The sequence below is a fragment of the Thermobia domestica genome, chromosome 6, assembly GCF_964235325.1.
Source record: "Thermobia domestica chromosome 6, izTheDome1.hap1.1, whole genome shotgun sequence".
Lineage (NCBI taxonomy): Eukaryota > Metazoa > Arthropoda > Insecta > Zygentoma > Lepismatidae > Thermobia > Thermobia domestica.
In genome coordinates this window covers 16,266,690-16,292,241 of record NC_137459.1, presented here as the reverse complement: position 1 = coordinate 16,292,241, position 25,552 = coordinate 16,266,690, and the positions used below count along the sequence as shown (strand labels likewise).

Genomic DNA, 25,552 nt, shown 5'->3' with positions numbered 1-25,552 from the left:
ATAATACTTAAACCTAATATTCTGGACGGATTTGAAACTAAGTAGTTACGAAGGACAGTAGTGTGCGTGTGACTTTTAGATGCTCAATAACATCGATTGTTTGATTAGTTCCTTCGTTGAGAGCTTTTTTCAGAGCAACCAATGAAGCCATCTCATGTTCACTGTTTCACATTTTCGTTTTGTTTTTCGATCAAAAGATCCAATATATTTCAATTAAAAATTTTCTTGTAGGCATTATATCTGGAGAACTAGATATAGTGTAGCCAAACCCAAACTATCACTTAAGTCAGTATGACGTGCTTATTCCGTAAAAAAAAAAAGAAGAAAAAAAACTATTTGGGGCGTCCAAAAATTTTGTGGCCCCTGATCCAAAAACATTATTGGGCAACAAAAATTTTCTTATAAGGCTTTTATCGGAAGAACTACATATAGTGTAGCCAAATCCAAATTATTACTTAACTCAGTATGATGTGCTTATTCTGTTAAAAAAAAAAAAAAAAAAAAAAAAAACGAAAACTTTATTTAGATGCCGTTCAAAAATTTTGTGGTCCCTGATTCAAGATCCAATACATTTCTATCAAAAACTTTTTGTAGGCCTTATATCTGAAGAACTACATATAGTGTAGCTAAACCCAAGTTATCATATAACTCAGTATGATGTACTTATTCCGAAAAAAAAAAAACGAAAATTCTATTTTGGGCCGTTCAAAAATTTTGTGGCCCCTGATCCAAAAATGCATCAACAGATGCAATATATTTCAATCAAAAGTTTTCTTGTACTCTTTATTTCTGGAGAACTGCATATAGTGTAGCCAAACCCAAGTTATCATATAACTCAGTATGATGTGCTTATTCCGTAAAAAAAACGAAAACTCGATTTAAAGGCCGCTCAAAAATTTTGAGGCTCCTGACCCAACATCTAATTATTGGCCAAGATCGCAATCTTTTGGTGCATTTTCTGGATCATTCCTAAAATTCTTGTTTAAATTTTGTTCTGGGAATGAGTGCTTAGTCATGGTTCAGTAACTAATGATACCAGTTAAATAAAAATGAACAGAAATAATATTAGAAATAAACTTACGCAGTTATGAAACATACGCAACGTATTCACTGATTCGTTAGCTTCGATAACATATGATTGGGAAGTACCTGGATTACATATAGTGGTAGTATGTAACTTGGAAACAGTGGTTCGCTGAATAGGCATTTTTGAAATATGTAAGATATGCTCGATTGTATTTTGATAATCTGTATTTTGTCCTTTATTGAACATCGTACGCAAAGAATTATCTGCTCATAAATCCCGTTAAATAATAATAATAATAAAATATCGTGAAACACTAAAATAAAAAAAAGACTGTATTATAATTAAAAGATTGTCTAATATGGCTGAAAAAGTACTGCAAAATGAAGTTCTAGTACGTTCGCTTGGTCTTATTTCTTATTTTCTATTCACAGTAGAAGGTATTCAGCTGTTCCCTTGCATAGGTTGGCCTCAATTGTGTTAAATTCCTATAAGATGTACAACGATATCAACTTTTCCTTCCTTCCCGGGTTTCCGCACCATATATAATGATATCACTGGTTCTTTTTATATAAATTGAGCCATTAAATAACACACACTCCGTTTTTGTACTTAATCCATTTTATTTATAGTGGAACCTCCCTTAACGGACACCTCTATAATACGGACACATCTTTTTGTCCCTGCAAAAATATATGTTCCTTTATGAAACAAAACTCTCCCTTTTACGGACACTCTCAGATACGGACAGTTCTTTTCTCCCCCAGACGTTTTAACAACCTCTTCATAACGGACAGGAATTATTCTTGGTTCTGCGATATATTATTCCTCACAAGCGTATCGAACATGAGTCTAGACCTGGTGAACCATCCAACAAAAAAGCTTCAAGCTGAACTTGAAATTCTTCTTATGCCCTCAATAAATTGCTTTCTGATAAAAATCCTAGAAAACCTTCAATACCTTCAGGCAGGGTCAGTCATATGGCCAAGAATTCTATGCGAACTATCTTCCCTTCCCTAACAAATTTAGTCCTTTTGCCTCTGGGCCTTGCATCTTTCCCGACAATTTCATATATAACAAAACAAACATTCTTTGTTTTACAATAACATTTTCAACGAGCAATGTTTCCTCTCTTATATTTTTGGAAAAGCAACATTTTTCTTTCACTTATGATACTGAAACAAGTCTGGATTAGAGTTTTCCGGGCTTCCTTTTCAACTTTCTTTAAGAGAATATTCTTTGTGATTGGGGCTGGGTCAATAAACATATGCACTCCCATATGCCTTTTCATCCATTCCGCCAACGAAGATACAGCACCAGTACACAAACGCACCCACACACACACACATGTTTCTTCCACAATCGTACTGAGGATTCTCAGAAGACACTTGCTAATGAGTTTTATTACCCTTGTAGAGGAAAAATATGCCTTTTTCGCTAAACAAAAGAGTTGAGCCGATTAGTTAGTTCCTAACGCATCTTTTGAGAAGGTTCTGAGAATTTGAAATAAATAGAAACGCTTACAGGGTGATGACATATACTTAAGAAAATTAACATACACGCATTATCTTTTGCATTACCGGTATACGAATATATTAACACTTCCGCCAGTAATAATATTATTTAACAGAAATGAATTTCTCATTCATCCTTCCCAGTAATTCAAATAGGGCTAAATACAGCATTTCCATCTTAATTTTACGTACTTACTTCCATACACAATGTATTTACTGTATATTACAGCACACAATTACCGTTGTGGGAAATTAAATTTCTATAACCTCTCTGTAACGGACACCTCTCAATAACGGACAAAAATTCATTCCCATTGGTGTCCGTTATTGAGAGGTTTCACTGTATATATCGTTGTCCTGACAACCTCCTATCGACAATCATATTATTTTAAAAAATATGAATATCTCTTTTTTTATATATATCGATGTTATATCTAACTTCCTTCTTCTTCTTCTTCGAATAATCTAACCAGTCTAGTAGATATATAAAATACTTTACGCCCAAAATTTACAAGTAATAAAAATATACAAATATACAACGTACCGTTGTATATTATGGCGCCCGACGGACTTTTCTTTTTATTCATTTACTCAATAAAAAGAAAAAGAATTCTGGACCGTTTACCTTTACATGTTGATCATTTAAGTTTTCGAATGCACCTCGTATACTTGAAAATTACAATTCATATAAATATACGTATATATCATATTTAATTTTATAACAATATTATTATCATATTTATTTTAAACTTTATCATCATCTTCATTTATTTATACATTTCAGCGACGATAAGGCACATTCGAAATTTGATTTGCAAGTTATTTAAGTCCTTTTCCGGGCCATTACATGCTTGTTACAATTTAATAATTATCCACTTGGGCATCATGAAGATGATTTTGAAAAAAGATGTATATGATATTCATATAGTTGTTCTTTGAACGTAAAATTATGGGATATATTTATATTATTAGCATATAATTCGAATGTAACAAGAACACAAAAGTAAGAATTGTTTAAAATACAAATTCCTTATAGAAAACATAAATTATTAACTTCAATATATATCCTAGCATTACAAAGATGCTTTTAAATATACTGCAATAACATGGAACGTGAATAATGTGATTGATAATACAAATATCAAAGAAAACACATAACATTAAGACATATGTGGCCATATTAAGAATCAATATGATATATCCTTTCGGACGTCCCTACATCAGGTTAAGTTACATGACCAATGAATTTGTTTAGGTTGCATCGAAAGTTATAAACCGGAATACAATCTTGCGCGTTATTTACATCTACAGTTCTTTGTTTCTTACTTTGAAAATTTTCATCATCTATGGGACTTCTACGAAATCTCCATCGAACGTGATTAGATTTAATGCTTACATGCTTCTTAGGTGAACGTAATCATACTACACTAGGATTAGGTCGAGTCACACAATCGCATTTACCGTCACTACTAAGGTTAGGTTCGGTTATCTTACCGGTAACACTAGGTTCAGTTCTTCTTCGTTTCACTGGAGGTGAAATATCGTGCCTCCTAATGGATCTGTATTTGTCCTTTACATGACATCCACGGTAGTGTGTCCTGCCATGATTTCTGTTTCTTCTGTAGTTAGGCTCGGTTACATTACCGGTACATATGGATTTAACATCACCTTTTACATTGGGATCACACTCTAGTCTCACATGGACACTTCGAACTTGGTTACGAAGGTTAGTTTGTTTCAAGCTAGCACCGCATTGTACTATTGATGGATTTTCAAAACTTTGCAATATCATGCTTAGATTATTAAAGTCAATGCACTGCATCACGTTCAGTGAAAACATCATCGGGTTGTTTACTAACATCATTTTGATCTTTTCGTTGAATGAACAATTTAACAGATTCAATTCAATCGACCAATCGACATAAGCACTAATAGGAAGACACGTTTTTCTTTCTGCATTTCACGAATATTGGAATCAACTTACCTCCTGCTACATGAACCACAGGATTAATATAATATTGAATATACGGGGAACACAGACGGTCAATAGCGTTCTCAAGATGATCATAACTTTTCGCACACTGATACAAACCAGGATCTTCATTACACACAGTATCAGCAAAGCAGTCAAAATCATTCGAATGAGGAAAAAAGTTAGGATAATCTGATCTAACCAATACGGCAGTATGCTTCTGTGAAAACTCCATACATTTCACTAATGTAATGTGCCCACCATTTCGCACTGCATTCTCGTTAATACACTTTTCTTTAATGGAGTTTACTTCATCCGGCAACTGTTTACTTCGGTTGGCATGCTCATTTACCGTAGTTCCTATTTGGTCTAGGAATTAATTCGTGCGGGTGGACAAGAGATGGCGCAACGAACGGAGCGTCCCACAGTTCCGTGTATCCACACATGTGTTGCAAACCCCTGTCATCGCGTATCGTTCGTAGTATAGGGCAGTGGATTAAAGCGTCAACAACACCAGTTTGTAGTTAAGTGAACATGGCGCAATTTGTGCCTGATAAAGTGTTTTTGCGGGGTGTCCTGCTGCATTACTTTAACATGCAGAAAAGTGCGACTGAAAGTCATCGTATTTTGGTGGAAGTGTATGGTGACCATGCTCTAGCTGAGCGAACGTGTCAGAAGTGGTTTGCACGGTTTAGAAGTGGTGATTTCGGCTTGGCAGACCAAGAGCGAGCTGAACAGCCAAAAAAAATTTCAAGACGAAGAATTGACAGCATTGCTCGAGCAGGATTCGTGTCAAACGCAGGAACAACTTGCAGCAGCATTAGGCGTTGATCAAACAACAGTCTCCAAACGCGTGAAAGCCATGGGAATGATTCAAAAGATGTCACATTGGGTTCCACATGAATTGAAAGACAGAGACGTTGAAAGACGAAAAACCATTTGCGAATTGCTGCTTCAACGACAGAGCAGAAAGGGGTTTCTGCATCGAATTATTACGGGTGATGAGAAGTGGATCCATTACGAGAACCCTAAACGAAAAAAGGCCTGGGTGAAACCAGGTGAACCAGGTCCATCACAACCAAAACGAGATATTCACTGTGCAAAGGTTATGCTGTGCATATGGTGGGATATGAAAGGTGTGGTGTACTATGAGCTGCTGCAACCGGGTGAACTATGAATGGAGAAAGTTATCGACGACAATTAATGCGTTTGAAGCAAGCTCTGGCCAGAACACGACCAGAATGGGAGAACAGACATGATAAACTTATTGTTCAACATGATAACGCTCGCCCACATGTCGCAAAACCGGTCAAAATCTATTTAGAAAATGTCGGATGGGAAGTGTTACCCCACCCGCCGTATTCACCAGACGTTGCTCCTTCGGACTACTACTTGTTCGATTGCATGAACAACGATTTGATTGGACAGCGGTTTACTTCTTCAGGAGATATCGAAACATGGGTCTCTGACTGGATCGCTTCCAAGGATGAGGACTTCTTTCGCCACGGAATCCGTACATTGCCTGACAGATGGGCGAAAGTGGTGGCTAGCGATGGACAATATTTTTCTTAAGGTATTTATGTATTTTGTGTTTGTACTACAGCTTCAATGTGTGCGTACCAACCGCACGAATTAATTCCTAGAGCAAATATAATAGCAACTGTGTCCTGAACTTCTGTGCATCTCTGTACTACCTTGCCGATTTCTTTATCATAATGTTCGAATTTGGCTACAATTTGCTGATTCAGCTGTTGTAATTGCTGTTGTATGCCATCATTATGTTGCTGCAACTGCTCTAATCTTTCGTCAAAATGCTGATCTTGTTGATTCACCTTCTGGTCCAGTTTTTCCAGTTGCTGATTTCCCTTTTCAAACTGTTCATGAACTTGGCCCTTAATCTTCTCAAACTGCTCTTCACTACGTCGAGCTTGGTCCTTGATTTGTCGTGATATTTCTTTTAAGGCTTCCAACATGTTGTCTGATGAATTTTTTACTTGATCGTCCATCGTTCCACTATCAATAACATTCATAATGTTCCTATATATAATCCGGCCACTTCTCAAAATAGTACAACTTATATATGGCTCAATATTGATCGCTTTTTACTATACTTCCAAAACAATACAATTACTCTCGGGGCTTCGGCACCATATACAACGATATCAACTTTTCCTTCCTTCCCGGGTTTCGGCACCATATATGATATCACTGGTTCTTTTTATATAAATTGAGCCATTAAATAACACACACTCCGTTTTTGTACTAATTCCATTTTATTTATATATCTCGTTGTCCTGACAACCTCCAATCGAGAATCATATTATTTTAAAAAATATGAATATCTGTTTTTTTATATATCGATATTATATCTAACTTCCTTCTTTTTCTTCTTCGAATAATCTAACCAGTCTAGTACATATATAAAATACTTTACGCCCAAAGTTTATAAGTAATAAAAAGTAGTAACAATAGTAACAAGGCACAACGTAGTAACAATATACAAGTATACAACGTACAAGTAGTAACAATACACAAATATACAACGTACCGTTGTAGATGTGCATTACACTGTAAGTTGGCTATCGGTCTGTCTTCAAAATTGGCCACATTGAAGGCATTATTACTATGCTTCTAATGCTAAATTCACCTCTGTGCTGGGGACTAAATTAATACGTGATTTTTTTTTCGTTTTTTTGGAAATTCTTTCATTTACAGTTGTTGTTTCAGACCAGTAAACCCAACGAATATTTTTTTTTAAAAAAAAGGTGTGTATGTGTGTGTGTGGGGGGGGGGAAGGGGGATGTGACTTACTCAAAATCAGAACCGGACGCTTTTATTCGTTTGTATATCTACTGTTGGGTACGTTTTGAGTAAGTCGGCGCCATTAAGTTTTTCTATTCTCTACAATTTTGATGCATTTGGTAGTTCAAGTCAGAAGGGTTTATTGACCTGATGTGTCCTTTGTTTCCATTTTTCTCAATGTATTTGAATCATTTTTCTTAAAACTAGCAATAATTTCTGACAAATGGCTATCAGATTCGTGTTGCAAAGAAAGAAGAAAAACTATGCGAATCCTTGTGCTGCTTATTGGACAACGTCAATTAATAGGTTGAATGTAGGATGTTTGTAAATCCACAGCTAAGGACCGCGTTTGATGATGTCCGCTACTCAGAGGATTAGGACAGTATGGATTTTCAGAGCTTTTATTGAAACGGAGGATCTTATCTATTTTAATATGAAAAGGATAAAAGAATTGACTATGTACCCAACGTTTGTAGGTAATTAGCGTATTGAAATCATAACATTTAAGTGGTAGTGTGTGAAAGTAAAACTAAGATAATTATTACTGTTGAGCAAATAATTTTTATATCCTAATTAAATATAAAACTACATGAACTGACATAAAATAAACAGGTATTTCTGGTTAACGTGGAAAGTTGGAATTTCGCATGATTGTAGCTTTTGGGACCACAGGAAAATTGCCAAAAGTGAATATTTTAAATTTTTAGTGGGTCTAAGGGGGGGCATGAAAAATTGCTCATGTTATTTAAATGGTCCTTTTATGGGACCTATATACTCTCATATTTTAGGTACTTGGAATTGGAATAAAAACTTGAAATTTAGTAGAATTGTGGGTTTTAAGAGGTGCAAAGCCGTAGGCTGAGCAAAACCCGAGGGTCTAGGGATGGAGCGCCCAGCTAGTATTATTTATAAAATTCAAACTATACGTAGATGATGATGCGTTAGAAATTTATATTTTATAATAGACTTTGCGTCGAACACATATTTTCTGTGATTCACTTTTCACTGCGAACACTTTTCAACTGACCAAATGGGTCCAACGTACAGATTTTTACTGTACTGAAAAAAGTAAAATAATGTATATATATATATATATATATATATATATATATATATATATATATATATATATATATATATATATATATATATATTTTTTGTAGGCTAAAGTATTTTTTCCTAACGTTTTCCATCCTTAGAAATAACGATTGATGATCAACTTGTCCATTCATTATGAGAACAATCTACGAAAGTCTTGAATAGTGGCCAGACGGATTTTTGATCCATTCCTTCGTAGACAGAATGATAATTTGTTGTTGATGTGATGCTGCTGGTAAGAAGCTCCAATCATTCTCTTTCTTCCAACATAACTCACAAGGGAACCTTCCGAAAATGATAGTTGCAGTGAAAGATGTGACCTATGCCAATTAAAAAAGCTGTAACAGAGATGTTCATTCCCAAAAAATTAGCTGCCCATAGCAATAGGCTCAAGAATAATAAGGGGTGGAAATTCGGGAAACAGCAAGGTTGGACAAGGGGTGAAAGTGCAAATTCCGCAAAAAAGGGGACACGGCAAAATACAATGCTCACAAGTGATGTATAGAAAGAGACTTGCCACAATAGGGAATAAATGAAGGCCACCAGTGGGGTTAACAGTGTTGCCAACTGCAATGAAAACTACATGTTTTGCAAAGAGCACTATATGAAGTGAGTGCAATACTCAGTGTCAATTTGTCATGTAGAACATAAGATATGACGTGTATAATGAGTGGTACAATCTAACAAAAGAAAATAGAAAAAACAGAAGTACGAAAAATACGGAAAAGACGAAGTTGGCCATAATGCGCCACATTTGATCACGAGCTGTGCATATTAGGCTGAACAAAACAAGAAAGCACCAACTATGCAGGAAACCGACGTACCTAGAGTCGAAAAGAAAAACGAGTTCCAAAGTTGGCAGCACTGGCCATGGTAATCCAGACAATTCTTATATAGTTAGGCCACTCGCTTCACAAAAAGAACATTTCGGGAACAGGCATTAGCCTTCGCATCATTTGTACATGCTCGTTCATATTGTACGTGCAATTGTTCGATGAAACAATGGTCCAAACAGAAGATACATTTGCAGTGATCACAGCGGAATACTGCCAATCCGTCACACATGGTACAATGATCGCCTGTGAATGCCTCGAAACAGTACTCTAGAGGTGTCGGAACCTTTGATGGTCTTTCTATCACAAGAAAGCAAACATAATCAAAGGCTTGATCTGCTGTGTGTTGCTGTCTGCAGTACTATCACCGCCTATATGACACATCCAGAGTATCCCACCTAACTCTGCGACTGAAATAGTTTCAAAGCGAAAAAAATATGACACATCCAGTTGTGCAGGAATGTACCCATGTCAGCGGGCGACAAACTTCTGTGAGACGCAAGTGTCCCCAAGTCCCCCATCATAGGGTCCCAGGGGCCAACTTCAAAATTTCAAATAGCACCATCGGTCGAGTTATATTTCTTTCGATAAATCTTGGAATATGCAACAACGCATATCATAAATATTTACTATATGGGATTTCAAAATGGCCGCCAAAAATATCTGTTCGGTGACAAGAATAACGTGCATTTTTGGCGGCCATTTTGAAACCCGTGCTTCATATAGCAAATGTTTCTTATAGGCGGTGTTGTATCTATCCAGAGAAATATCATTCGCCCCCTGTTCCCATTTGAAATGTTGCGGTTGACCCCTCGAGCCTTATGATAGGGCCCTGGGGGACTTGCTTCTTACACAGTTCTCTTGGCCCTCGACATCAGTACATTTCTGTGCAATTGGATTTGCAACATCTCTTTTCGCTTCGCAGTAATTTGAGATCACAATGTTCGATGCCATGTTAAGACACAACATATATTTGTGGCGGCCATTTTGAAAAACATGCTTCATATAGCAAATGTTTCCTATAGATGTTGTTGCACATTCCATGATCTATCGAGAGAAGTGCCTCTCGGTCCCTGTTGCCATTTGGAAATTTGAAGTTGGCTCCTGGGGCTCTATGATGGGGATCCTGGGGGCACTTGCTTCTCACAGACTTTTATCACTTCCGGACATGGTACATTCCTGCACAACTGGACCCGTCACAGTTTTGTTCGTTTCACAAATCTTTCAGGTCTCAAAGTTTGGTGTGACACCCTGCATATTTCAACATACGATCCAACCATGACATAATGTTCACTACTTCTATTATCGGTTGTTGGCTCAACCCTACCATTTCATGTTCCCCGACTTGACATTGCCTCAATCACTCTAGCATTGATGCATTCCGAGTGATGCCTGTTGCCGGAATTTTCTTTTTGTGAAGCGAGTAGCCTAACTATATAAGAATTGTCTGGATGTTCATGGCCAGTGTTGCCAACTTTGGAACTCGTTTTTCTTTTCGACTCTAGGTACGTCGGTTTCCTGTATATTCGGTGCTTCTTGTTTCGTTCATTCTAATGTGCACAGCCCGTGATCAAATGTGGCGCATTATGGCCAACTTCGTCTTTTCCGTATTTTTCGTACTTCTGTTTTTTCTATTTTCTTTTGTTAGATTGTACCACTCATTATACACGTCATATCTTATGTTCTACATGACAGATTGACACTGAGTATTGCACTCACTTCATATAATGCAAACATGTAGTTTTCATTGCAGTTGGCAACACTGTTAACCCCACTGGTGGCCTTCATTTATTCCCTATTGTGGCAAGTTTTCTTTCTATACATCACTTGTGAGTATTGTATTTTGCCGTGCCCCCCCTTTTTTTTCGGAATTTGCACTTTTCACCCCTCGTCCAACATTGCTGTTTCCCGAATTTCCACCCCTTGTATTTCCTGAGCCTATTGCTATGGGCAACTAATTTTTTGGGAATGAACATCTCTGTTACAGCTCTTTCAATTGGCATAGGTCACATCTTTCACTGCAACTATCTTTTTCGGAAGGTTCCCTTGTCAGACCAATAGCAAGTCAGGCAGGCTGCTCAGCAGCCAATCATGGTATCGTCCTGATTCACAATACCACAATTAACATGTTCATAGTTCACTGATGAAAAGGTGCATCTAACAGTTATTAAAGTAGGAGAAAACCTTCAGAGTTTGGGTTGGAGGGATTTGCACCTACATGGATTTCCTGGATCAGTTACTATATGGTCCTACTTCTTAGTCGCGTCGCTAATACGCTTGCCCTTGCTCTTCGGTTCAATTCCCGATGGTGATACTGGTGATTATGTTTAAGCAGTAGAATCTAGTAGCAGTAGTAGTAGCAGGGACGTTAAACCCAAGTAGTTGAATCAAAAAAAAGAAGAAGAAGAAGAGGGTATGCATTTTCCGTATATAGGTTGCAAATAACGTGCTAGTTGAAAACACTAGTATCAAGAAATGGTTAGGAATGATTTTGTACAGTGAAACCTGTCTATATTGGCCACCATCGGTTCCATTGAAAAGTGGCCAACTTACAAAAACTAAGTGTGACTGGTGTATTTTTAGAATAAGATTTCTAGTATTACTTGATTGTAAAATTTTAATAAGCAATGCCACGACAGCTACTTGTATATAAGAGTAATCATAATATAAGTAGTTAACTACCTCTTGTTAATGAGCTACAAGTGTTTCCCTTGGAGCAAAAGAGATTTTGAGAAAATCATAAGGGAATTCGTATCTCAAAACCTCCGCTATCTTTCGACAAGCTGTCAGATGCCAATAGTTGACAATTGAGGTGGTTAGCTATAACCTTGAGAATTTCCGGAATTACTAAACCTCCTACTGATATAGCTAATCGTTTTATCAAAACAGATAGGTTAAACAAATACGTACAACCATTTATTTCGTGAATTCCTGTACGTGGTTTTTCTTATTCACATCTTCCTTCACCATCCCTTTATCAGGATTGTGTTCTGGCCATTTACCTCCAAGAACAAATCTTGGGAATCCATGCTTCTTTATCTCCAGTCACAAATACAGAACATACAGTACTAGCAAAATCTTAAAAACCTTAGTGGGTAGTAATCGGAACTGTCCGAACAGTCATATCGTCATACTAGTGACATTGTAACTTCACTTATGTGCAACGACGTTGCCATAGCTTTGGTCCCCATTACACTGTGATTAATGGCTTATACATGTGGGTTCTTTCTTTCTATATAGAGAAGGGGGAAATAAACAAACACTGACCAACTTGCCTTGATATATAGAACATTCTTTCTCAATGGAAGAAGAAATATTCTGTTGAAAGCAGGTTGAAAGTATCAAATAACAAAGCAACATCAAGCACTCGTAGTTTCCAGACTACTTTTTCTTCGCCAAAACATTTGAGACCTTCTATTCCTTATTCATGTGACGGAGATGATCAGCTTTTGCTCACCCCCTATTCTCGCCGAGAGCTGTCGTTCAGTTCGAATTTTGTTGGCAACACCGAATTTCGGAGAAAATATCTGTTTCACTACCATGTAGTGGGAGGAGAAGGCTAATAGGTCAATTTTCTATACCACCCACTAAGGCTTTTAAGATCCTTCCTAAAGAGTATGCCTTTCATATGGGAATAAACGAACGAGACCTAGATGAGCAGGTGGCCAAGTTGACAATTTTACTGTATTTACCAAGTGAACGTAAGTGAAGAGTTAAGTTCTAGCTTCGCAGTCAGAGATTCCGATTCCGAAAGAAAAAAAAAAATGAAATTTTTGAGTTTTAGTTCCCACGGTTATGCCAGCTAGGCTAAAGGAAACGGTGATGATGAGAAATGAATGAAATGGTGGAATGAAGTGGGAGGAAACCCACGCACACGGTGTTTGTCCACCACAAAGTTCACTTGGCGGGAGCAGGGTTTGAACCCGGGACTCCATGCACCAGAGGTGAACGCTCTACCACTGAGTCACCGCGACCCGTCAGAGATTCCGAGTTGGAATCTCGCGATCGGCTGTCGTGAGTTTCCTCTTTAAGTTTTTTTTTTTTTAATTTTCTAGTCCCCTCAGGCGAATATTAGAATATTACTTTCATTTTTCTAATTCATGTCCTACTTCCTCGGAAAAAAAATCTCCATCATTCACAGCTAATTTTTCCGATTTAAAATGATCTCATAGGTGATGTGGGACTTCTTAAAGAAACAAAATGTATGAATACACATATTAGGCGTTTTATATCAATACTGCAGAAAGAAACTGTTGTTTTTTCTTGTGTAGGGTGTATTTGGAAACTATCCATCTTACTATGATATCACTACGGAAATCTTTGCATACCCTCTTTTACGTTAGCCACATTGAATTTGTGAATATTATTTTCTGAATTACCTGGAAACATTTCAATTGATCTCATTCGTAAAATGGTTTCACTATAGTGTCGCTCTTGTGTAATTCAGGACTTGAGCTAATATCACCTTTCGTATCCTTGGTGTTTGAGAAATAAATTTCCGTGTTAAGTAACTTTTTGATGTATTACAATTGTCTGTGAACCTGTGTAACATCTGTTAGTTATCGTTTCAAACGTTTTGCACTTAAATATGTTGCGTATGCTGGATGCTACTGAATTGCTTAATGGTATCACTGGTATTTTATTCCAGGGCATAATTTCAGTCACCTCTTCATGTAGGACATGCCTCGTTCAAGAGTTATGTCCTTTGCGCAGAGTAGCGGCCCTGGAAGAAAGCAGAAACAAGCTGTGAACAGGCATGTAAGTTTCGTATATTTAGTACTTAGTGAGTGGTTAGTCCACTTTTAAATGCGAATGCTTTTGTTCGAATGAACCGGATGAAATATTTGCTCAGCATCTAATGTTTTCATTTTTAGAAAATGGAGTTCCTAGAAACGTATATACTTATCACTTTGTTCTATTTTGTTTATAACTTCGGGAACCCTATCATAGCAAAATAGTTAACTCCCGTGTTTCCGGTGCAAAAGACTGAGGATTGATTCCAAGTAGAAGTTGATGTAGTTTGAACCTATGTTTAAATGTAACAAACTGTCTTATTTATTCTTAGTGCTTACAACACTAACTTTGGAAACTACTCTCTTCGCTGGCCTAATGGCTTTTTTGAGCGCACCGATGGAAGAACATTGAACGCATTACGTTGGTGTAGATCCACGTCTCGTATAGCCTTGGTGCAGAAAAGGGCACAGACTAACTAACTGTATCGGAAAAAATGATGTAGGTGTAATTTACTTTGATGTAGATCTTGGATCTATTCCCTAGAAATATATATGATTTGAATTCCACGTTAAGGAAGCTGTAAGTTCATGTGTCGTACGACAGAAAACTTTAAACTGCAAACCAGCAAAAGAACAACTTTGTCATAGAGAGAAAGTGATTCTACGTACACTCATGTCCAAAATTATTGTTGCATGTCTATAAATATGTTGTTGTAGGAATATAATTTGAAAACGAATTCGCCCGGTATTTCTTATAATGTTAGTATGTGTATAATCGGCAAAGACATGTATATGGCAAATTTCATGCCAAAAGAGCAGTAAATAAGAACAATAACTAACTAACTAAACTAACTCTATGGCTTATGGAACCCGGAGGTTCAGTGCCGCGTTCACAAAAGCTCTCCACTGACTTCTATCCTTAGCTAATTGCATCCAGTTTCTACTTTGTATTCCTATCTCTGCGAGATCCATCTTAATATTGTCCTCCCATCTGCGCCTAGGTCTTCCTAATGGTCGTTATCCTATGGGTCTACCAGTCAAGACTTTGAAAGCGTTTCTACTTTCTTCCATTCTAGAAATAAGAACAATAAAACGAAAATAAAACTTCGTTGTCCATTTAGCAACATTTGTTTTACTCATTCTAATTTTCGTATGTATAATTCTTTTCCTATGATATTTACCACAAATATACATTTCCCGATTATTCACATAGCACCAGTATTAAAAGTACCCTGCAAAATCATTATCAAATTATATTCTTACAAGAACACAGTTATAGATATGCGACAATCATTTTGGACATGAGTGTACATTCGTAAAGACAGTTTGACAGAAAGTACAGTTTGGGTACTGATTTTTGTTGGAAACGGTTTGTCAATAAATTGTTTGCACTAATGTTTGCAGTGCATGGTGGATGTATCTATGATAGTATTGTGTGTATCTGTATCTATGATGTGGCCCACGTGGCGTAGTCGCTAACGCTCTTGCGGTCCCGGGTTCGATTCCCAGTGGGAGCACTCGGTCGAAAAAGTACAACAGCTTTTTCAGGCCATCCATCTTGAGTGAGGTATTTCCTGGGTTTCCCTTATTCACACCAGGCAAATGCAGGGATGGTACTTAACACAATGGTCCCATGCCTCTTCCTTCCTTCCCTTCCCTTGGATAGTGTGCTCGCCGAGAGACGTCATCCCTCATACGTGACGGGCTAAATGGCCTTCGATGCCGACAGCCCAGAAATCGAATTCCTAATCCTAATCCTGAATCTATGATGGAAGAATTGAGTACATAGATCGCTATGATAAGTTCACCTCCGGACCGTTGTTTCGAAATTTGTTACTTTAGGAATGAGGGATGTGTGAAGTACTTGACATTTGCAATTTCAAGCAATCGACTGAATTTGAAACTAGCAATGTCGTTACATAACAATCAATATTCAGACCAGAGTATTGAAGGCTGAAACAATGTTTGAAGCGAATAAAAGGAGCAACTTAATTTTTTCATCATCTGGTAGGTACGGTACGTATTTTGAGTACATATCATGACCATCTGTATTCTGCCTTTATTGACAGATCACTTGCCACCACTGATCTTCCATGCTCCACATTCTTCAGCTAACCTCTTCGCCTTCATGTACGAATTTTCTGTTTTGATATCGTCCATCAACTGTAGCTTTCTTCTCCCCCTTCTTCTCTTTCCTGCCACCATACCCTCTAGCACGTCCCTCATGATACAGTTCCTTCTTAGCCAATGTCCCAAACAGTTTCTCTTCCTATTCTTCTCCCTTCCCCTATTCCTCTCCCTTCTCTCTTTTTAATTACATCTAATGTAAATAAAATAAAGAGTTTGTGTGTTTGTCTGCCTGTCTGTCTGTGTGTGGCCTGAGGACCAGACGAGTGGACGAAGAGTTACCAAATTTTGATCACGGGTAACTCGGTCGAGGCCCCAGATCAAGACGAAGCGCTTTTTTCAAAATTCGAACCAGGGGGTCTCAGGAGGAGGGGCGTTTACCAAGACATGTAAAAGTAGTAAAAAATGACCGATATTAGTGTCAAATTCATAGTTTTCGCGGTCGCTGAGATGAATGGTGATACTCCCATAGGCGTTGACTTCCAAATAACCCTCATCGGTTGGGGGCCAGAGGCGTTTCTTTTTTTATTTCGAATTAAAGGGTTCCAGGGGCCGTTTACCGGGATAGGTAAAAGTAGTAGAAAATGGCCGATATTTGTTTTTGTTGTTGTTCAGTTTGTTTACATAGATATTTTATCTGACCCATGCGAAGAATGGGTGTATTCAGCTAGTATATATATATATATATATATATATATATATATATATATATATATATATATATATATATATATATATATATATATATATATATTTGTCCTCCACCATTTCTAACAGCTTTTCATTCGTTTTCCGCTCGACCCAGCTTTATTCTCCATTCTTGTCCACGCTCACATTTCGAAAGCTTCCAGTCTTTTTTTCTTCGCTTTTGCGTAATGTTCATGTTTCTACCGCATACAATACACTACTCCAGACGAAGCATTTTATGAGTATTTTTCTTCAACTCTTTATTCAGGGAACCAGAAAATAGACTTTTTCTTCCTTCTAAATGCCTTTTTCGTCATTCCTATCCTTCCTTTTATTTCACGTTCGCGCTTCATATCGTCACCAATAGTAGCACCCAGATATCGAAAACTAATGATCTGTTCTATTTTCTCCCTTCCTACTTCTATATTTGACACCGACCGCTTTGTTCCAGTCACAATTCTCTTTTACCCTTCTACAATTTGTTAATCCTATGTTCTTGACAACTCTTCTTCAAGTTTTTTTTAAAGATCTTTTTGATTTTCTTTTCAAATTCCACAACAAACGCCATATCATCTGCAAAACATATACACTTAATCATTTTACCTCCTACCGAAATACCGTTTTCATTATATCGGTGTAAGAAAAAATAACCTTGGATTCGCTTCGCGTTAAAGCTTTTTGATATAATGCTTCCCAAAGTATGCTAGATTGTAAAATTTGCCTTCTATGTGAGATAATAATGCCTTCTATTTGAGATGAGAGACAGAATAATGAATTGCGACCCACATTATCTTGGAAAAAGTTAATAGCTTGCACAGAACAACGGCGTTGACAAATAAAAATCGGCATATCAAAATAATGGAATCACCAGTCTAGAACCATGTAACTCATCATTCGTGGCTATGTAGTTTGTGTACGCGCCTTTGGCGTGGGATACTCGTGTTCGATTCTCGGCTGGAGCTCATATTATTTCGGATCCCACGTTAAGCTGTAGGTCCACGTCTCATATAGCCTCGTTGCTTAATGGGACGCTAAACTCTAATCCAACCAATCTTCAGAATAGCAGTTACTACTCAAATGTGGGATGGAGTCGCTGGTGTACCCATCCCGGTGCCCTGTGGCTGGGGTCATAACTCAGTTGTGATTGTCAGGGGGTGACAAATTTCTGAAAAAAGAAAAATTGCTATGGCCATGATTAAACTAAAGAAATCAATGCATACTACAGGATGCTTTTCCGTGATTATTCTCGTTGACTTTCATCGATAGAAATTATTTGAGAGCTTTTCTCGTGTTTTTCACCGTAGTATTGAGAAACTAAACAAGCTGATTGGTGGCCAGTGTGCAAATAAAAAACCAGTCTGGGGAATATAGGCAAAACTTGCTAAATCCATTTTTCAATTTTGTCAGGAAACAAAACAAAAGTGACTCTTATGTTTCAGAATTGTTGAACAACTGTTTTTTTTTTTTTCTTTAGTGGTAGATTTCTCTCATCTGAATTAAGTAGTGCCCACGTAAAAAAAAAATGTTTAACAATTCTGAATTTGTTACGTCTCCTGACAAAATTCAGAAATGGATTTAGCAGGTTTTGCTTCTATATCCCTGAAATATAGAAGCTAGAGGGAAAGAAGATAATATGGAGGGAGAAAACGTCATTTGCAGTCATACTTTCGTTGCTTTCTTACATTAAACGGAATTCTCGCAGCAGGTGACTTATACCACCCACTTGGTACCTATTGTCTAAATCATACGCCAAAAGATAACGTTAGCAAACCAACAAAAGCACAACGCAACGTTACATATACAGGGTCGGATTTAAGGGGGTACACATGCACCCACTTTCGTTGTAAATATACACTATCTAAAATGATAAGCTAACAATGAGAATAGCAACACTCTCCGAAGCTTTATTGCGTCATGTTTCCATTTTTTCCATTTGAGGCTTTAAAGAAAGCGGAATTTTACAAAAGCAAGTCTATTTTCTAAAGGCTGAATGAAGAGGATTCTCCAAACCAAGCAATATAACATTTCTTAAATACGGAAGAAAAGAGAAGTCAGGTGGAAGTTGGAGGGAGTGGCATGTAAAATAATGCAAAATAACTGGTATTAGTATGGAATTCATAGTTTTTGGGGTAGCTGAAATGAGGAGTGACACTCCCAATACCGTTTAACTTCAAGTTCGTCCCCATCGGAAGAGAGAAAGAGAGAGAGAGACAGGGGGAGGGATGAGAAATAAAATGTTAAAAATGACTGAGATTTGTGTCGAATTCATAATTTTCGGGATCAGGAAAACCTCTGATCCGTTTGAAATTACTTTTGGAAGATAATACCCACTTCATATCAGTTTGATTAAAGATGTATTTTTTAAGGATAGTGTGTTTTTAAAAATTTATGATAAAAGTAGAGCTTCGTCTGTATTTTTATCATTACATTTTCATTAAAATAAATATTCTAAGGGGGAACGGGATTCAAATATTTCCCTTAAACCTATTTTCCCCGTGCGAAGAACGAGCATTTCGGCTAGTAAATAAATAAAAATAAGCAGTAGTGTATGCAGTAATAAATTACTTTGTTGTTCGCTCAAATGAGTGAAAATTAATGTACACTGGTGCTTCCATATTTACTTGATTTTCTTCAATACCGTCTCTGTTGCCTACTATACTGTTCCATTATTTTGTGTGTTCCTTACTCAAATTCATAGCAACTACTTTCGAGATAGTGTCTTCAGTTTTACAGTATTACGCTGGAAGACATTATGAAATGCAATTTTTATACTGCAGTTGATAAACACTAGCGCTAAATACATCCGTGGCTAAGCGGTTAGCGTACGCGCCTTTGGCGTGGGAGACCCGGGTTCGATTCCCGGCGGGAGCTCATGTGGTTTGGATTCCACGTTAATCAGTAGGTCCACGTCTCATATAGCCTCGCTGCTGAAAGGGACGCTAAACTAAAATCAACTCAACTCAGCTAGCGCTAAATTGAAATGTGATCGTAATGCAAACTGAAGCGTTTCAACACTTAGTTGTCGGTATAATGGGAGGCATATCGGATTTTAAAAAGAGGGCAGATCGTAGGGGCGCATCTAGCAGGTGCACTGTGTCCAAAACTGCAAACTTTGACGTCTCACGAGCTACAATATCCAGGGTGATTGTGTGCATATGAACAGGAAGGACGAACCAGATTCAGGAAAAGCAACTGCAGGAGAAAACAGAACCACCGCATCGGCAATCATCGCAGAACTGAATACACACCTCACGAACCTGTGTGCACGAAAACGTTCCGTCGATACCTGTAGAAGGGCAAAATACATGGCAGGGTTGCGATACCAAAGCTTTTCATCAGTAGACAAATGCCGCAAAGCGAGTTCAGTTGTATCAGAAGCATAAAACCTGGACATTGGATGACCTGAAACGTGTCATATTCTCGGATGAATCCAGCAACACTGTTTTCCAAACAGGAGGGAGAGTATTCGTCTAGAGAAACCCCGCTGATGCATATAACCCAGACTGCTTCGTATCCAGTCAAAGATGGAGGCGAATCCGGAATGATTTGGTGTGCAATGTTGTGGCAGACTTTGAGCCCCCTAATTGTTCTAGGGAGTCGTGTCACTGCCAAATACTATAGGACCATTCTGGAGAATCACTTACATCCTATGGTTCGAACACACTTCCGGGACTGTGGTGCAGTGTTCTAGGATGATAACTGGCCAATTCACACTGCTAAACTTGTCAGAGTGGTTCGATGAGCACGACAGTGAGGTGATACATCTGGCATGGCTTGCTCAATCGTCGGATCTCAACATTGAGCCTGTATGGGGTTTGGGGTTTGTTAGAGGATCGAGTAAGGAAACGTTTCCCTCTACAACGTGCACGTGCTGAACTTGTCACTGCACTTCAAGAGAAATGATTGAAAATCCCTCCGCAAATGGTGGAGGATCACTTAGATCAATCTCTAGATCAATCAGTTAGATCACCTCTATCAATCCTTCCCAAGTCATATTGCTGCTGTAACCCCAACATCTTGTTAAGTACAAATTATGGCTTTCTACAAGATGTTCCAGTTACATTGTCCACTAGCTGTATATAAAACATTGTTATTTCGTTCTTAATTCTGTAACTTCCGTTAAGCTTTTCACACATTCTCATATCTATGACAATTTTTCTTACCTATTTTATGTACCTAATTAATTGGAGCGTACCTTTATGGTATTTCAGCTAAATGCTGTGACGTACCTACTAAGATTTAAAGAAGCTTCTTGCTTGTAAAATGAATATGAAGTTTCAGTCTTAGTCATAAACGAGTCAAGTTTTGTACTAATTATTATTTATATTCAGTGTCAAAAGCTGTACTTTGGATTGTGAATGAAAATTATATATGCGATTTGGTATGCAAGAAAACGATACCAAAACACAAATTTTACCATCGACCATAAATTTTAAAACCATTGGGTGGTTTTCTCGGGAAAATAGGGTCAATTTAAGTTTGATAACAAAAATTCTATTATTCAAATGTGTTAAACACAAGTCTAGTCCGAGTCATTTGGAAGCGAAAAACCCAAGTTCACTTCCTTTGCGAGCTCATGTGCTTCGGATTCCATGTTGAGCTGAGGTCCACGTCTCATATAGCCTCCCTGCTAAGAGTGACGCTAATCTAATCTCAAACATTCCGAACCATTATGAAAAAAGAAAGAAAGAAAAAAATTGCTTTCGATAATGAAAAGGGGAAAATTGCTTTCGACATTTGTAAGCGTTACAGAAAGTGACCAGCTTGAAACATGCTTTATACTTCTCTTCGGATATAAATTAACTTTGGAAGTGGCGTTGAGGGGGGGGGGGGGGAAGCAAAAACCCACTTTTTCAATAAGTGTTTGAATTTATAAAGAACAGATTTGGTTGTTTAAAGAAACATCAATAACCTGAAAATAGCTAAAATCCTCTGTATAAGTCCCCGGCGGGAGCTCATGTGGTTCGGATTCCACGTTAATCAGTAGGTCCACGTCTCATATAGCCTCGCTGCTGAACGGGACGTAAAACTCAAAAATCAATCAATCAATCCTCTGTATAAGTCATAAAAGTTTTAAACGTGACTATGATTGTATATACATATACCTTAAAGTGCGTTTGAAATACCATAAAGTGTGTCAAAATACATATGCTGAATGGATATTAAAACAAGAAAATCAAATTTTACCTTACAGCAGGAACTAAATTTATGAGAAGTTTAAGAAATATTGATTCTTCGAATCGTCATATGATAGAGCAAAATATAATTTGGGAGGCAGTTTGACGTTGAAACCAAAAGAGTGAAATAAATAAACAGAAGAAACAAAATGAAGATGTTGAACACAAGTAAAATAAATGTTAATGAGGTATTTTATTTGAAAAGGATTTGTGTGATGAAGAGCAAGCAAAATTTGCTAGATTTAGTTAATACATTTAAATTGAGTGGAAGGAAGAGGAACGTTTATCTATTGGAATGACAAACGTGATTAATGTTATTGTGGCTATTAACAATTTAAAAGCAATTTTTCCTTCTGCTCTTTGTAGTCCGTAGAAATTCAAGAGTTCAACCAAATGTTTAAAGCAACAATGAGGTAGATATGGAAGATAAGTTACTTTCAACGAAGAAGGCAACAAACATTCTTATGTCTAACAGACAAAAGGATCTTCCGTTCTGTGAAAACTATTGTCATATTGAAGAGGAATGTTCCAAATACTCACGTTTAGGATTGCCGATAGATTTGGATCTTGCATAAACAAGTTGTTTGTATCTCGTATGCTTTTAATGACGAAAGTGCTTGGATTTGTTAGAACTTCGTATACTGTATAACCGTCAAAGGAGCTAACAGTTACGCTGCCCAAGTTGTTTTTGCATTCTGGACACTGGACAAATGAACAATAAAAGTCATTTTGGACCTGTAATGGTTCATCATACGAGATATTACAAGAATGGTGGAAAAAATATATATCTGTTAGGTCATTTACGTAATGACCAAGGAATTCTGCTGCACTGAAATTAAGATAAGAAAATAGTAACAACGACCTTGAGACGGTTTCTACGTATTTATGAGGAATTAGTTTGCACAAACAGAAGAAAGTATGCATGGAATTCAAATATTGAAAGGTGATAACCTTAAAAGAACGAAAAAAAAAGTATTACCGTGATTCTGCGAGTCCAACATTTTTATAAAAGTCTAAGTGGTATCAGATGTTACAGAAATTTCTGAAAGTTATAGTTTCGTGGACGCACAAGATTGTTTTTCGCAGATTTTATTCACACCTACAGTTTTTAGTCATTTAAATATTTATCAGAATAATACCTTGAAACTTAAAAAAACTAGAGAAAAGGGCTGCCCTTAAAATATATATAGAACAATTTAAAAGCAAAACAATATAAAAATGTGAAACAGCGTTGTAGTTTGAAGTTGACAGTTATTTGTGCATAGATCGTATAGTATTGATGGAAATAACTGCACTTTATATATATATATATATATATATATATATATATATATATATATATATATATATAATATAACAAATGTATTAGTGAAAATGTAGAAATTCGAAAGAAACTTTGATTGACTCCAGTCCATCACATACAGACGATTGGGACATTTGAATTATTTTTAAAATTAAGAGGATGATTATAGGAATTAATTCATTGATACAGAAATACGAATTAGAATCAATGGTGTAAAATGATGAAAGAAAGAAATGATTATTTTTAGGTGGATCTTCATAAATATTTGAATATAATGGTTATGTAGTAACTGCTATGGATTAAAGGTTGTTAGTCGAGTGAGGCACGAATATGAAATAACTATGGCAGCGCTTTGGGTAGTGAGAAGAGAATGAACTTGAAAGAAAGTATTAAGACAGTCACAATAATAAGAAAGTGCTTTATAAAAAACGATAAGTAGCAAGGAATTAATTTGTTAACAGGTGGAGTCATACGCTATATAAAGTACTTAATTGACAAAGTAAAGGAAGTGTTATAGTTAACAAATTGAAAAAGAATATCACACAACTCACGAATAAATGAAGTGACGAAGAAATCTCATTGTTAAAAGCAAAATTTAACAGAAAATTTTAATGAGTGGTACACAGTAAGTGGAATATCAACTTTTCTTCGTTGAATGTGACAAATGGGAACACGGTAAGCGGGTGTTAATCTCAGACCAAAGGTAATATATTCATTTGTCGACAGAAATTCAGCTGAAATTAATTTTATTGTATATTTTCGACTAACGAGTTGACCAGAATTAAGTTCAAGTATTTCTTAATATCTGTCTTTTAGTTTGACTTAAATAAATAGTTTGAGCAATGTATAAGCAAGGCATTGACCACTGCGTAATAATAATGGTTTAATATATATTTATCATATGTTTCCTTCTGAAAAAACTAATGTCCATAATTATGAAGTGATTTTTGTTTTATTTTTTAAAAGAGAAATTGAGGTTGGTAGGAGAGAAAAAGTGCCACCTGCTGAGAAAGCACACAATCAGATTAATTGTTTCCCTTGCTTTTTCTGTGTTTCAGAATTCACATTTAATAAATTTTGGTTTGTTCTTGAAATGATGGTAAATGACCTCGACGATGAACGAACTCTCGATGAAGAGGAAGCTATGGAAAGCTATGAGGATCCCCAAATTGAGTTGTCTAATTTGCAAAAGGTAAGACCCATTACAGCTGCCTTTTCATTAGTTTTGATGTGGTCAGAAGGATTGTGACTGACGAATGACCTTATCTTCAGGTTACATTAATAGACAACGTATTTACGAATGACGGAAACATTGCAGTGACTCCAGGATTCAAAAAAGACATATAACATCCTTTGTAAGGATTGACAATACTTGGCATCTTAATTTACTGGAACAAAAATGACATGTCAACGCTTCAACTTGATGTGATAATTGTATTTTCTGTTTTATATGGTACTGTGTGTTTCATTCTACGCTGTGATGAGAGGAACCCAAAGAATTGGCAATTTAGTAGTCCTAATTAAAAAAAAAAAAAAAAAAAAAAAAAAAAAAAAAAAGTGTAACAAATAGAATCAACTGGCTTCAAAGCACGAAATAAGTATCTTACAAAACTCCAGTGAGTTCACTCGTAGTTAAATGAGTTTTGGGGGAAACTCTGGCTGGGAATACATGCGATTGGGATAGAACGTTAACTGTAGGTCCACGACTCATATATCTACAATGAAAGAAAGGTTTCTCTAAAAATTCATAGTAGTATCTCAGTACTTCTTCCATCAACTATTCCATTCACTTATTTTAAGTATCGTATGTATACTATAAAGTCATTTAAATGTCTTCAGGACTACAGACTTTCAGGAAAATAACTCCTTCGTATCTAGTATGCATTACTGAGAGAAATCGAAATGTTCATAAGGAACGTTCTGGTGGAATTTATGAAAGTAATTGACTGTTGCTTGAAATGACTGTTGCACAGTTAGTAAGTTCTTCAAAATATCAAAGGAAAATTCTTTACAGTGAGAATCAAATGAACGCTAGTGTAAGACCAAAAAGAAAAATAAATTGTAATCAAAGTCCATCTCATGAAATTAACCCCGATTTCTCGTTATTGAGAAAGAAAATGAAATATAACATTTTTCTAATTAAATGGACACTTGTATGATGTTAATTTTTATCCGTGATAATAATGCAGGGAGGCCTAGGTGAGTTAAAACAAATGAATATGTTGGTTGATACAGCATCAAATAAGTTGTGTTTAAGAAAACAGTAGCTCAGTTGTAGAGGT

General features: G+C 36.7%; 1 protein-coding gene across 10 annotated transcripts in view; it reads left to right on the top strand.

The window, feature by feature from the left end:
* Positions 1–25,552, top strand: part of LOC145687851 (mesoderm induction early response protein 1) — a 127,729-nt gene that overhangs the window by 51,847 nt on the left and 50,330 nt on the right. For 3 of the 10 annotated variants that reach the window (XM_081761330.1, XM_081761322.1, XM_081761323.1), the window contains exons 3-4: positions 13,892–14,001; positions 24,329–24,462. In XM_081761330.1, the coding sequence (XP_081617456.1) occupies positions 24,364–24,462 (99 nt within the window). In that variant the 5' untranslated portion in view covers positions 13,892–14,001; positions 24,329–24,363. Of the gene's footprint in view, positions 1–13,891; positions 14,002–24,328; positions 24,463–25,552 lie in introns of those variants that run through there. The other 7 variants (XM_081761327.1, XM_081761329.1, XM_081761331.1 and 4 more) reach the window with 4 other exon arrangements.